Source organism: Dermacentor albipictus, chromosome 1 (genome assembly GCF_038994185.2).
Source record: "Dermacentor albipictus isolate Rhodes 1998 colony chromosome 1, USDA_Dalb.pri_finalv2, whole genome shotgun sequence".
Taxonomy (NCBI): Eukaryota; Metazoa; Arthropoda; class Arachnida; order Ixodida; family Ixodidae; genus Dermacentor; species Dermacentor albipictus.
This window is the reverse complement of record NC_091821.1, coordinates 244,344,919-244,359,730: the sequence shown is the minus strand read 5'-3', so window position 1 is coordinate 244,359,730 and position 14,812 is coordinate 244,344,919. Positions and strand designations below refer to the sequence as shown.

General features: G+C 43.9%; 1 protein-coding gene across 2 annotated transcripts in view; it reads right to left on the bottom strand.

The window, feature by feature from the left end:
• Positions 1 to 4,215: 4,215 nt before the first annotated feature.
• The window catches only part of LOC135907915 (streptococcal hemagglutinin-like), a 43,727-nt gene continuing 33,130 nt past the window's right edge, over positions 4,216 to 14,812 (bottom strand). For both annotated transcript variants that reach the window (XM_065439693.1, XM_065439694.1), the window contains 2 exons: positions 9,815 to 9,867; positions 4,216 to 4,322 (listed from right to left, as the gene is read on the bottom strand). In XM_065439693.1, the coding sequence (XP_065295765.1) occupies positions 4,287 to 4,322; positions 9,815 to 9,867 (89 nt within the window). In that variant the 3' untranslated portion in view covers positions 4,216 to 4,286. The remainder of the gene's footprint in view (positions 4,323 to 9,814; positions 9,868 to 14,812) is intronic.

Genomic DNA, 14,812 nt, shown 5'->3' with positions numbered 1-14,812 from the left:
GTATCACAACACAAAACTAGCACTGCAGTCAGTACAACGGTTCTAGCAATGCATGTCGTCTGGTACTTGTGGCAAACGGCACGCAACAGATGAGGTACTCAGAGCAAAAAACTTATCTGTAGCTGTCAGTTTGAGCAATCAGGAGATACAGGTCTCTATTAATGCGTGTTTTCAAGTTTCAAAGATATGTTGAAGCTTCTACGATGAATAAGTGAGCAGCATGGTTAGCGGAAGCTCATCTCCGATGGCGAATAAGCAGAGTCCGCACTGAATAGTGGCGGTATTTCTGCTTAAGAGAAGATCTACAAGCACACTGTTTTCTTCACTCTGAACTATCATGGGGGCCTAAAGCAGTATTGCTCTCAGTGCCGACAAGACCAGCAAATTACACCACTTGTGGCCGAGGAAGCTTTTAGGAACAGTTCCTCAAACGTGATTTAACCCATGTTGTGAACTAAGAAATGTTTACCAAAGATGCAGTAATATGGTGCTTCTGCTCATGCCTATAATATTATGCCCGAGAAAATAACATTTTGGGGCGGGGCTGTGATCACACAATGTGATGACTGCAAACCCTCTGAAAGATCAAAGCAACAAGCTGCAAAAGAACCCTGCACAAATTACAACGTCAAGATTTCTATGCTGGCACATGTTGAGCTTGTCATCGCATACGTGTTGCATAATGCTCGGTTACTGGATCTGAAAGTGGAAGGTTCCATGGCTGCTGCGTCTTTGAGCAAAATTAGTTTTTAACATCACACTCAAGAAATCTTCATTGTGTTTGCGTTCCCGCATGTTAAACTAAAAGTCTTGAATGGACATACAGTAAACATTCCACAAAGGTGCTAGAGTTTAATGTACTTAAGGCCAGTGGCGTAGCAACAGGGGGGGCCGGGGGGCCGTGGGCTCCGGGTGCACGGGGCCAGTAGCGGGGGGGTCATATACGTCTGAAGACACCCGAAATTTTTCGATATCCTCGCCTTCATCGACTACACCCGAGGGGGTGACAGAAGAGCTAAGGGCCCCGGGTGCCAGACGACCTAGCTACGCCACTGCTTAAGGCAACAAATGCTATTTTAAAAGTGTCTCTCCAGACAAATATCGGTGCTCTGGCTGCCTCACAAAAATACAAAACAATGTCTACCAAGGCAAAAATGTAAGCCCAGTGGATGCACGCTGCAAGTTCAAACTGCCATTACTTGGGAGGCGCGGCAAATGCAGGGCAAGGGGGCGGGAGCTTTCATGTGCTGGCAAGCATACATCTAGTTTGGCCTTAAAGGGACACTAAAGGCAAATACTAAGACAATATGCACTCTTCAAATACCGTATTTACTGGCATAATGATTGCACATTTTTGTTTAAAAAAATTGACGCAAATTCAGGGGTGCGATCATTATGCGGGTTAAATTTCCCGTGAAAAATTTTTTTCATCCCACCTTTGCTGCAGGATGACAACAGGTCAACAAATAGGCAGCTGCCGCTGCCTGTATTGCGGGACACCAAAACAAAAATGGCGGCCGGCGGAGCAAGCCGAACGCGTCGAACGCAATTTTTTTCTTCTTCTCGTGAGTACATTACGTGCATTGAAATAGTTTCTTCCGTATCAATAATGAATAATATCGTTAATATCAGCAAGTTTGCGGCAATAAAGTAGCGATGGTCCACTTTGAGGGGACAGAAACAGATGGGCGCGCTTAGCTGCCAGTGACATAGAAACGTATGGTTGGCATGTTGCGGAAACTGCGGCATCTGTCGCAGTTTTGCAGTTTCTTCACTACTATCCTAAAACGGCACATTTCCAATAAGGGTGGGTGAATATTTTAGCTGTGTTACAAGCATTGGCGTATGAATAGGGTACACTTCCAACGGATCAGTGTAAACGTGGCTACTATCGTTGCCGCTCGCGATTTGTTGCGTGCCAACGAGCGCAGATGAGAAGACTCGAAAGGCACCTTTTTTGTTGTTGTTGTTGACCACAACCTTTATAAAGCCTACACATAATAAAGGCAAGTGTGGTAGTACCTCTTTTTGTCATGGAAGTGCGGAAAGTGATGAAAGTAATGAAATGGGGTATCTACTTAAGAATGTTTGGTGCGTGCAGACCGCTTGGTTTGTCTTGAAGAGTCGTTCGCGTAGAATTTGACAGATGGTAAGCGCGATCATAATTAGCTAGACTTGGCACACGACATATCACTGCGGCAAGTTCGGAATGCGATCATTACACGGGAAATAAACAAAATCTAATTTTGACGACAAAATTCAGGGGTGCGATCATTATGCGAGTAAATATGGTACCATTCCAGAAACCTCACAACGCTTGTTTCATGCAAAAAAAAAAAGACTTAGTTTACAAGAAAATTGCATCTGACAGATCCGCATATTTTTTTCAAAATTCAAACCTCCCTCCACCCAACCAGGGGAGTGGTGACATTGCATACGCCATCACCACCCTTTGTTGCCTGCCGTTGGTGAGCAAAACGGCGCCCGAGAGATGGCAATACCGAGCCTAGACAGAGCGGTGGATTCATCGCTACACTTGCTTTTTGGTCAAGTGGCAGACTCTAGCGTAGACTGTTCGAGCATCCTGCGACATCACATGGAAGTTGAATTCTCTGCTGCTTACAATTTGTGCAAGTTTCCCGAGCCAGCAAAGCCAGCGCAGCACTACGCAATAACGGAACTACAGAAACTCGAAAGCGAGGGCGGCGCACAGTCCAGCGAAAATGAAACTTTTAGACCATTCGTGTCATTGTCAAGGGTAATTTCAAAGAGTTCTTTTTTCTAAAAATGAAATAGAACTGGACAAGTGGCATTTTATTTCGTCTTATAATACAATACAAGGATGTTTTTTCCAATGAGTAGTTGCGTGCTTCGTCATCGGGCAAGTACTTTAATGTCCCTGGGGAGTCTCTAATCATGCCCTGCATTTACCTCAATTTCTCGAGTATTAAGGCTGTTCGTGATAATATTGATGCCTTAGAGCTCCTTGAACACTAATCTAGCACTTTAACTTGACTTAATATTTGCCTTTAGTGTCTTTTAAGTGTCTCCGCCTGCCGGCAGCTACAGAAAGCATCCACTCGGAGAGGGCCACCGCGTGTTACCTGCTCCTGGAACACACGACAGACGTCCCTGAAACATTGCTTTCTGCAACTGCGGGCAGGCAGCAATACAAATTTATGCTTGCGTCATCATGGCAGCAGCTCGCATCCTCACAAGCGAAGGCTAATTTGTTGTTTTTTCTTAAAGCCAGGCAATTAACTGTAGCAAGTTACACTGAACATACACTCCAAAATGCGATTCTTATGCAAAATTTAAGCAATAGTGCAGCGGTAAGTGCAATATCTTATTTCGAACATGCTAAGCGAAATACACAGAACCCTGTACATAACGAGTGTTGGGGAACACACACCGTCTACATTCGTATGTGTTCTATAGTAAAATTAACTGCTTACTTCAAAACTCTCACGCTGCATCATTGCCTACACCAATACATCTGGCCACTGCGCGTCTGCGCCAAAAGAAAAAGCAAAGCAAAATCTTGGGAACAAAAAGAAAACCGGATTGCAGGGTGCCCTTGTGCCGCAAAAACTGCATGTCACTGCCGTAGACACTGTATGTCACATTTTCACTCTGTTTCCAGCCTTGCACACCTCTCTCCCGTCTGTTTTCCACCCCTCTGAAACATGAGTCGACTGCGCCAACCATGCCAATGGTGAAGGGGTGGAAGAGAGACAAGAGAGAAATACATGAGGGTGTGACAAATGCATTCCGTGCAGGATGTGCAGCGGTTTGCATGTTTTTCCCACGCATTTTGTATGCTTTTCCCTTTTGTTGCCATATTTAAGTGTTACAACCAATACTGCGCCACGGTAGCACAGAAGTGAGCGGTTTATTGTTCCAAATTAATGGTGCCATGACTACTCATTGTTATACCCAATATATTGTAAGAACCGGTATTGTTACAAGTGGGTTGGACAGTACCATTGTTTCTAAAATGTGAAGGTTGCCAGTTCATCACTTATCCGCCATTGAAAAGGTTACGTAATCTATCTGAAGCTGTACTACTCAAGAAATTCAAGAGTTTTCCAGGTCTTTCAAGAAGCCTTGAAAATTACTTTTCAATTTCAAGGGTTTCAATAACTTGTGCACACCCTGGTTCAGAATGTCTGTCCATTTGAGGGCATAAAGACATGAAATCACCAATACATATAGTCCTGTATGGAAGTATATGCCTTTATTGCAAGTTAAAAAGTAAAACATTAAAAATGGAAGCAAAAGTATCCTTACAACCTCTTCCGTGTCCTTTTTGCAGGTGCCATCTGAAAAGAAATGTTAAGGTCACACACCTCTCCGAAAGCTGGCCAGCATTGTTCATGCAAAAGTGAGCACTAAACATTTTTCAAGTACATTGTAGTAACTGCATCAAAATACAATACTAAAGAGCCATAGACACAATTTTCAGGTGAGCACAGGAATAAAAATGAAAGGCCCAGAAAGTGCAAAATTCAGGAAGCCAAGAGTCCTTGGCTTTGCAGCACCGGGAAGAGCACAGTTAGAATGTAGCAGGGAAGGAAGACATAAATTACACTCCATAAAACTAACGCAATGAGCGAAGGTTTCAAAGTGATACCGGTATGTTGACACGCAGGAGCCACAGCTAGTACGACTTTTGCAAGCCTTCACATTTTTAAAGAATCAAAAGTTCTTGCACACCAGTTCCCAGGCCCAATATTGGGTAACTAGACAATTTTTCATACTTAGAGGCAATGCTGTGAACATTATACAAGAAAATTCATAAAGATGCACTGCTCAGTGCGTTTCATGGTGAAGTAATTTGAATTATTCAACACAAGTCTTTATGCTCTCAATTATGAGTAGCCTAAGAAGTTGTTCTAGTGTACACCGAATTGTTTGCTTAGTATGAAACAGTACAAGTATTATATCAGCGTGAATCGCCAAGTTGCATCGCAACCACTGATATGCTTTACAAACATTTCATTTTTGCATTCAAAAAACGCTTACTAAAACTGAAGTAGCCAAACTGCAGTTCATCAGTCCCAATGTGCTAAGATAAAAATGAAAGCCACTATGATAGCAAAACGGCTATGCAAAACGGCTATGCAAAACTAAACTGCTCATAACACGCAGCCTAAAGCTGCAGAGAGTATTTCAGTGCGAGAAGTGATAAAAGTGAGTGCTGTCATTGAAAGATCAGTTCACATTCAAGAAAGGTATCCAGCACAGTAAAAAAAAATATGCGTAATATTTCTGCAGTGAGGCACCTACTATTTGTTTATGTGGTTACGTAGCAATGCACGAATTCCAGCTTGACAAAATGCAAGAAATTTGCATGCAAACATAAAAGGATTTTTTAAAGCTAATTCCGTCAATTTTAAATATTGTTGAAGATGTCCTTTCAGATATAAAAAAAGGGGGGGGGGGAGGGAGGCTATGGCATCAGCATAATCATGCCAATTTGTTGCTAACAATTGTCAGTGGTGGAACAGCTATATGACTTTTTGGCACCAATCTTAGAGCAGAGAAAAAGTTTATTTGGTGCAGTGATAAGCCCTTGCACTGCAATGTCAAATGTACACTTTCACATCATATGGTCTCCATATTACAGGGGCCACTGAAGAGAAACATGTGATCAGTTTAGGCTGATCAAGTATTCTTTGAAAACTTTATTTTTGTTAATTTCACAATGATTATCAGGCAAAAAAATGACACCTAATGGGCAATATTATGAATTTCGTACCAAAAGATCTCAGCGCCATTACGTCAGCATGATGTAGCGGATTTTAAAATATATTTTCGTATTGGCCATGTTAGCTCAATAAAATTTCCTGAAACATTAGCACATTAAATTTTTCAGAACACAAAGTAACTAATTTTTTACCAATACGCATTTAACTAGGCCACAGCAGACTGTGTCAAAATCCATGACATGACAGAGTTCGTAAGGGAACTTCTACATTGTGTTGCCAGTCATTATTCTTTTTCTTTAACCTTTTCTGGCTTACAAAGCCTCTTTTCACAATAAGAGTGCCATTTTTAGTATTGTATAAGGGTTAATTAAGAGAAAATAACGAGAATTAAGAGAAAATGAATTGTATAAGGGTAATTTACACATGTGAAATAACTTTTTGAGTGCCTCTTTAATGAAATAATAAATAAATTAGTGCAGTCGGACATTACCCGAGGCTCATTCCTTAAGGGGTGACGCAGATCTTGAAATCGCAAAAAATTTTAAAAAAAGCAAATTTTCAAAAATCGCGATTTTGAAGTCTTCAGTGTCCAAAGTATCACCACACAAAGTATTACTGCTCAATTCCTTTTCGAAGTATTAAAAAAATGGCAATTCTTAAGCGTCGGTGGACCGGAATTGAAGGCCCAGCTCAAAAATTTGCACTAATTTCAAGCCACAAAAGCGCCGGACAATGCAGGGCAATCGCCGCCATCTTGGTCTCGTTTGAAAGCTGGTTTCCCGTACTTCATTTTGGAGCCTTTCAACATCACGAAGTCGTTCTGTAAGCAACGTCATCAGCAACGTTTTCGAAGGGTGAAATTCGGAAAGAGCGACGCTGATTGGCGAAGTGCGCGTTTCACCGAGGCGCAGCTTTCCAATTGGCCCTGCTGAGCACCTCCTCTCTTTCTTGAGCCGGCGCTGCCGCGTGCAGACGGCATGGTGCCTTCGCGTCGTCTGTGCAGTCTGCGTACGCCCGAGGCTTCTTTGTTTTGCAGTGTTTCGCGCCTCACAGCATCGTTTCGCATTGTTTATGTAAATATTTTCATCGTTAATTCACTCCCTTTTAGCTCGCACTTCCGTTGTTATGTTTATTAGCCAGGCTGCCACGCCGTGCGTGCATGCTTTTGTGCAGTTATTCTGATCGGGCGGGACTCGGGTTTGAAATCAAGCATGCGAAAAGTGGTCGGCAAAAGGAGACGTGCTTGGAACAAGTTAACTGCATCGTTGAAAACAACTACGGCAGCTTCGGTGTCATTACAAGCTGCAGTACCGCGGTTTCCCGGGGCTGCTGCGCCGAACTCATCCAGATCTTCAAGTTTGGTGTTACCGCAAGCTATCGTACCACGGATCAACGCCGCTGTTCCAAGCTCCGCGAGAACTTCGGTGTTGCCGCAAGCCACGGCACTATGGGTCGACGTGGCTGCTTCAAGCTCCTTGAGACCGTCAACTTCGGCATCGTCGGTGGGCGCAGCTGCAACAAGCTCGCGTGCGCATCACATCGACACGTCGTTTTGCAGTGAGACTGAGTGTGCGGAGTGCAAAGAACGTGCAGACAAGATGAAGTATTCCTTGACAAAAAAGTGTTCGAAGTTCGAGCTTTTAGGCGTCGGCGCGGTGAGAGACGACGACGATTGCGGCACGGAGTACGTCATTGTGGACATTGGAAGCTTTGCAGACACTTTTCGCGTCCACAACGTGCAGCAAGTGTGGGATGGCTACTATCAAGCTCAAAAAGTGCAATGAGAAACAGTACGGCCTATCAGTGAGGCTACGGCTCACGTGCTCAAGTTGAGATTTCGCGGAGCGTCATTTTTCGTCGCCACAAGTCATCGTAGCATCAAACATCACACCGTTTGAGGTCAACCCTTTGAGGCAATGGGGGCACAGCCCATTCGTGTTCGGAGGGGTGGAAGGGTGACGGGAGAGAGGCACGCGGGGCTGGCATGGTGGGCGATCATGCAGCGGCTCGTATTTCACTTTCTTTTTTCTTTTCAAGGATTTCGCATTCCATTACCTTTCGACACAGACACCCAGCAGCCAGACTTCGTTATAACTGATAATGCAACATGGGGACATTGTATTAAGTGGGTAATTTCCCCGTATAGAACATGCAATATTTCATGGTGCAGCAGCTTTTCATTGTTATAACTGATCTATTGTTCAAACCGGTATCATTATAAGTGGGTTCGACTGTACTTCTAATATGCTTCTCCACATGACACAGCTGCATAGTGGCCAGGCGGACCTTAGAAAATCGCCTATTTGCAACGCAGTGCATTATGCGCACTCCTCAATGCATGTCTCAATCTGAAGCAAACCGAGTTATAGGCCTGCACACAAATGGCTTGAATTTAAATCTGACATCAGCTAGCTACCTAGCGCAAAATGGAAATAATGATGTACGTTTAGAGTTGGGGCAGTTTTTAGGCAGATTTATGGCTGCACCCGTAAAATCATGAGGATTGATCAGAATTCAGGAATCTCGAACATATCAGGAAAGTTGGCAGGTATGCCATGGCACGTACGTAAACTTAGTACTCTGGCTGTGCAGCCACGTAAGTGGGAACGCAGATCTCCACCTACGAAGAATCTCCCTTCCCATTAACACTGCCCCTCACCAGGCCCCATAGCAAATTTCGGTTATATGCTGGAAGTTGTTACGTGTCCTCTAAGGAGCGTTCTGCTGCAAAAATTTTTCAGATCGGCTCATTAATAGCCGAGATAAAAATATTTCAGTGCCGCGAACCCATGATTTTAGCAGGCGGACTCCACTGCCAAGACGCTCTCTCTACTCACCCCGTCTAGCCTACGCGAGCAAAATTCCTTCCTTGCATTCTCCCATACCTGACCTCAAGGATCGCCTGACGCATACATCACAGGCCCCGCCTTCATTTTTCTTTGCTCCTTGCTTGTTTTTTTTCCAGGTGCTACGCATTACCGCCGATGGCGTCGCGCGTGAGCTGTTGTCTCGTTCGCACAACGCACGATTTTGCACGCTGCGCACAAGAAAACATGACTAACAGTATAATTCAGTGCTACACGAATACCGAGGCAGAACAAGTGAATCGCAGAGCGTGATCATGCGCTGGAACACAGTAGAAAATGGCACAGTTTCGGTACCTGCGCACATGACCGCACGACTAAGGGAACAAGCAGACGAAGCAGAACACCTCTCTTGCTTCGGTGCAAAGTAAAACAAAAAACACGCAGACATTCCATTCGTGTGTTTTACTATTTCTCTAAACTTCAATTCACCTATTCAAGCAACAGATCGCACCGATAACCGATGTCTTGAATAATTCTCGAAGTCACGAGTCATCACGAGCGATTTCACACTGCAGAAACGATTACATAGGTGCAGGAGCCCAACTACGCCACCGTCCCTCTCTGGGCGGATTCACCGCGAGTGAAGAGGGAAACGGCGTTCGGATTGAAGTTTCAGGCCTTTCCGCAGCACGTAGAGATGTAATACTTTGCAGACACAATTGTTATCGCGCAAGGTATGCTCTGCACTTGTCAAAATGGCCAGACCGTGTGAGGGGCCCTTTAAGGTTCATAGCTGTGCAGAGAACCTAGATGCTTTCGCAAATGGATTGTCATTATTGCCATGGGTAAAGCAATTCAAAGAAATCCATGAAAGGATGTTTATACTGATAATGAAGGCTGTATTCTGAATCAATTACTTTCAGTACATGCTAGTTCATTAAGCCAGTGAGCAGAAAACCGACAGCTTCAATGAGGCATTGCACCATTCGCACTGTGAGGCATAAGTGAAAGCATCCGAAACGTGGTAATAGAAAATACCCCCAAGGTTGCAAAAAAAAAAAAAAATGATGCTACAGGTGCTGCTCCCTACTTTAGCTTTAAAATGAGCAAAAATTATTTAAACTATTCTAGCATGATATGGAACTTGATGGCTGTACTGTAGTGATGCCATTATTTGCTGATCATTCTTCAGTTAGCACTGGACAAACAAAACATTTTTATACACTAACACCCATGTGTCACATGTACATTTGGAATACTTGGTATCTACAAAAAAATAATACACTGTGTTCTCACCTCTTCGGCTTGCTCATTCTTCAATGTCTTAATAGCAGAGCCCTGCTCGGTAACTGAAAAGAAAAATAACAAGAAATGAGTGAATCACATTCATTTCAGTGTCATGTGTACACTCTTTGATACTTAACATAACAAGTGAAAACACGAGGAAGGTGGGAGATGGAAATTCAAGACGATGAGCAAAACGAGAACAAGGTGAAAGCCGGAGCCAACGTTTCGACAAGTGTACTTCTCTTCTTCAAGGAGACATATGAATAAGTGCTATGCTAAATTTCAAGCTATAGTCAGCTATATTTAAGCATAAATTTAGCTATAGCACCTAAATTTAAGCTATAGGCAAGCTACAGGGTTTTTAGAGTTCTTTTCTTTCCATTTTTTCTTCTTTATTTTTTATACCTCTTCACTATTTTCCTTTTTCTTTCTTTTTTTTTTACGAGCCCCGGTTTTTGTCGCTCCTTCTATTATCTCTTTCAGAGACACAATAGCCCATAACCATCAGCGAAACAGGTAATAAAGGGCTGCTGTGCATGCCGTTGACATGCCAGCTGACACACAGGCGTTGACACGTGACTGACAGCCGTATCCCTGGCCTTGTGCACGGCACTTCTTTATTCTCAATTCGACACCTTCGCTGCTAACACACATGTGCTCCTTGTTGCACCTACCCGCCTTACGCCCTCTCCCCTTTAGAACCCCACCTATATATACTGTGGCAAGGAAAGCATGTGTCGCCTTGAAGAAGACAAGTCCATTTGTCAAAACAATGGCTCCTGCTTTCACCTTGTTCTCGATTTGCTCACCGTCTGAATGTAACAAGAGAATGATATCCCAGCAATCAGCCAAACAGCGCCTCTCAGCAGCTCATGCATGATTAACTCAACCTTGAGCTCTGAAGTGCTGCCAGGATAAGAGAGACTAGGTCAAATTTTGGTGAAGGCTAATGATGGAAGGGAAACTTGAAAATGTCACATATGGCTAAAGCAACAGGTATCTACCAACAGATGAACTGTCTACCAATGTTTGACTTATTGCGAACTGAAGAAAGCAATGAAGACTTGAAAGTCACATGGCAAGAGCAGACTACAACTACATAGTGCAGGGGCCACCATGAAACCTCCATATCGACGAGAACAGTGGTAACTGTCACAAGCGTCAACCATGGCGGCACTAGCGAGTGAGAGAAGTCAGAGCTATGCCAAGAAACAGTTCTCGCCCTAGTACGAGAGCGAATGGTCAGAGGACAAGCCAAGACACAGCACAGCTCCCGCCCAGAGGGACGAATGCCTGTGCACGCTTTTCCTGTTTTCATGGGTTGCACCGACCTCACGAGGGATGGAAGCAATACCTGGCAATACCCTTCTGGGAGGGGTTGGCAAGGCTTGGGTGGCTCTCTGTATTTATTTTCTGTTTAATAATAAAGGTGGTGCACACTTTGGGATACTAGTCACAGGAGAGCAGCTGTCAAGCATTCACATACTAGTGATGCAAAATTATTAGTAAATTGACTACCGATAGTTTCTTTAAACTATTCAATAGTGCAGAAAAGTAGACTATCGATAGCACTATTGACAGTATTACAATATTTTGCCACGAAACTGTTGATAATGGAACGAAAACTATCTATGGTATTACGGCAGTGTGCTTAAAGTGCTAGTGTTCTCGACTATTCACGTAGTGCACGCCGATGGACGTGCCACTGGTGGTGACTTTGTGCAGAACACTTGGGGAAGGAGCCAGCTGTGCGCCATAGTTTGCTGCATCGTTGATCGTGCTTCCCTGTCTTATTCATGTTTTCAGAGCAAAATAAGCAACACCCTTCGAATGTGTGCGGTGGCGAAAGCTTCAAGGAATGTCGAAGAAAAATTGTTGCGTGGTAGGGGGTTCAAATAAGTAAAAGCTCGTTAATTCGAACCGCAAGGGGAAGCCGCTTCAGTTCGAATTAACGAAAGTTCGAACTAACGAAAGTGAAGGAGAGCAACAGTACATTGCGATTTGGAAGCAGTAGGGCATGTCAGAAATTTGGCGAGTCAAAATGTGATGGCGTGTGCCGTGGGCACACGCCATCTTCGAGTCGAAGCTCTGGGTCCGACTGTGCCACACCACCGTTGTCCAATGAAACGAACGTTAGCCGAGGCTTAACACCATCACAATGAATCGCGACGGCCGATGCCACCTAAGCTGAAAACAGAGGTGCACAACCGATGAAGACTGCCGAGACAAAGACGCTGAACATGTGAAGGTGGCGAAGGCCCTGATTCGTTGGTTCTTGATTGCAAGCGCAGCTGCGACGTACTTGATTCGCTGTGTTTTGGCACTTGCCGTGCCATCTCCGCACAGCATTAGCAGCTGTACAAGATTTGCGAAGCCTCCGAGATTCGCAGCGGGCAAGAAGTCTCGGAGGTTAAGTAGAACGGAGAGGCGGCAGCCGCCGCTGCCTTCTGGCTGACCCCGCGTCGGTTAGATTTTTTTCCGATTTTGCCTTCTCTCGCCGTTCTCTCCGTTGGAGGCAATACAGCCTTGTGTGTAGGCAGTAGGCGCGTTTGTCTGGCCGTGTGCCAGGTGAGCGTAGTTCGAATTATCCGTGAGGGAACCTTCTCGTGTTCGAATTAACGGACTTCTTTATACATAGACTTCTGTGGAGCTTGGCCGGACCAAATCGTACAGTTCGAATTATCCATAAATTCGAATTATTGAAGTTCGAATTAACGAGCTTTCACTGTACCAACAAAAACGTGCCAGCCATTTTCGCTGAAAAGTCCGCCTCACATTTGGGAAGTCATCACACCTCGATGCTGTGTGCACAGACTTAACACGCCAAGTGATTTATTTGTTTCACAACATAGTCCCTCTTGCATGTGAATTTCGTACTCAACTGAATTCTTTCTTATTATGCTTACTCCGCAGAGGAGTAAACCCGGCCTTGCCGTTAGCGCTCCTCTACTTCGACTGGCGCCGCTTTGCTTTGAAATATATATTGTGGTGTCTCTCTGGTAACATTAAAAATGAGTACTGAAAACTTCATCAGACTTTAGCTTTGCACGTTTCCAAGCAACTCCCTTGGGGAATTTACAATTGCAAAAACCACGCTGAGAACAGCAGTTCTTCGGCGTATGCAGCAACATTGCATCGGTGGTACAGCGCTAACACACGTTTTTATTAACCCAGCGTTTATTGACTTTGTTGACTAGTGTACGCGTTTCCATCAATAAATTCACAATTACTTCTTGAGGCGCCTTTGACTGCACTTATTTGGCGATGTCACATGTTTTCATCGGTAGAAAGATCAGAACAGCATGTGCAGATATCGCACCATGCGGATTTGTTTGATATAAGTTTGCACTAACAATCGGTGCTTATTATTGAGGTACAGAAACAGGATTACAGCAAGGGTAGAAAAAAAAAATCAATAGAGACATTGCATTACTCAACAAAATTTCAACGAGAAGGAAGGGGGTTAACCGAGGGGCCCGATTTTTATTATTCATATCATAAGAAGCCAACAAACCCTGACACCAAGACAACATCGGGGAAATTACTTGTGCTTAATAAATTAAACAATGAAATGATAAATTAGTGGAAGTCAAAGTGGATGAAAAAACAACTTGCCGCAGGTGAGAACCGAACCCACAACCTTCGCATTTCGCGTGCGATGCTCTACCAATTGAGCTACAACGGTGCCGTTTTCCCATCCACTTTCTTGGGTATTTATGTGTCCTAGTAGAACCCTGGGAGTGTCAGCCAGCGTCACCACTCACAAGCCTTGGCGGCAGATGTGGAACGTCCTTTTTGCCGCAGGTGTCACAAGAACGTGATCTTCTTGGGTGAAGGCAACTGGTCAATAAACCCACATATGCTACCTGAAGGCATCAATGTTGCCGGATACGAGACCCTCATTATGTAATAAACGAGAAGAAAGGGGGTTAACCGAGCGGCCCGATTTTTATTAGTCATATCATAAGAAGCCAACAAACACTGACACCAAGACAACATAGGGGAAATTACTTGTGCTTAATAAATGAAATAAAGACACGATAAATTAGTAGAAATTAATGTGGATGAAAAAATGACGAAAAAAAAATTAGCGTCTAGATAACATGAGCTCCACTTCATGAAAATTGGGTTCATGGCATTTATCTGCAAAGCCAAGGAAAGTATAGATTAAATCAACTGCTATTGTTGAAATTAAAATCTAGAAAGGCCCGAAAGGAAATGAATGTAGAGTAAAAATATAAGATGCCGCCGGTAGGATTCGAACCTATAATCGCCACATTAAGTGAGCGTTGCACTACCAATTATGCTACGGCTATCGATGTATATACGAGGTTTATTTTTATTTTTTTCAAGGTCCGATCGGTCGCGAAAAGAAAACCACAGTGAAAATTCTATGATGCTGTGCGCTTATGTGTTGCGCAGTGTTTCTAGCATGCCCGTCGATCGCGTGAGGTCGCAGTTGTTAATTCTGAGCGCAAAGTGAGCTTGTAAACATGCCTTGAACAATGGAATCTCCCGCTAAACTTGAATTACGTACTGTCATTCGATTTCTGCATGCTAAGGGGTGCAATGCAGCCGAAATCCATCGACGAATGAGTAATGTGTGCGGTACAGAGCAACAGCAAAGTGTGGCAATAGGATTTCTGTACATTTGTAGAGAAATTAGTGCTTTTACAAGGCTTAACGAATCTGTGAATATGATTTCTCTGTCAAGTTTTAATTTCTTTATCTGTTTTACCGCAGACAGTACTGCATAGGCTTCTGCAGTGAAGATACTTGTTAGGGGGGTTCAACACAGCAAATCCGGAAAAGGGAGACCAACAGCAGCGCAAGATACGCCAGCATGTGATTTTGACGCGTCTGTGTAGAATTCGCAGCAGGAGTACTTCGATTGTAGCTCACGGAAATGCATAGGAATTTCAAACTCAAGAGTGCGCTTTATGACCTCTAAAAGGATACATCACATTCGATCACCTGCCACTCCCAGGGCGGTGATAGCTTAGCTGC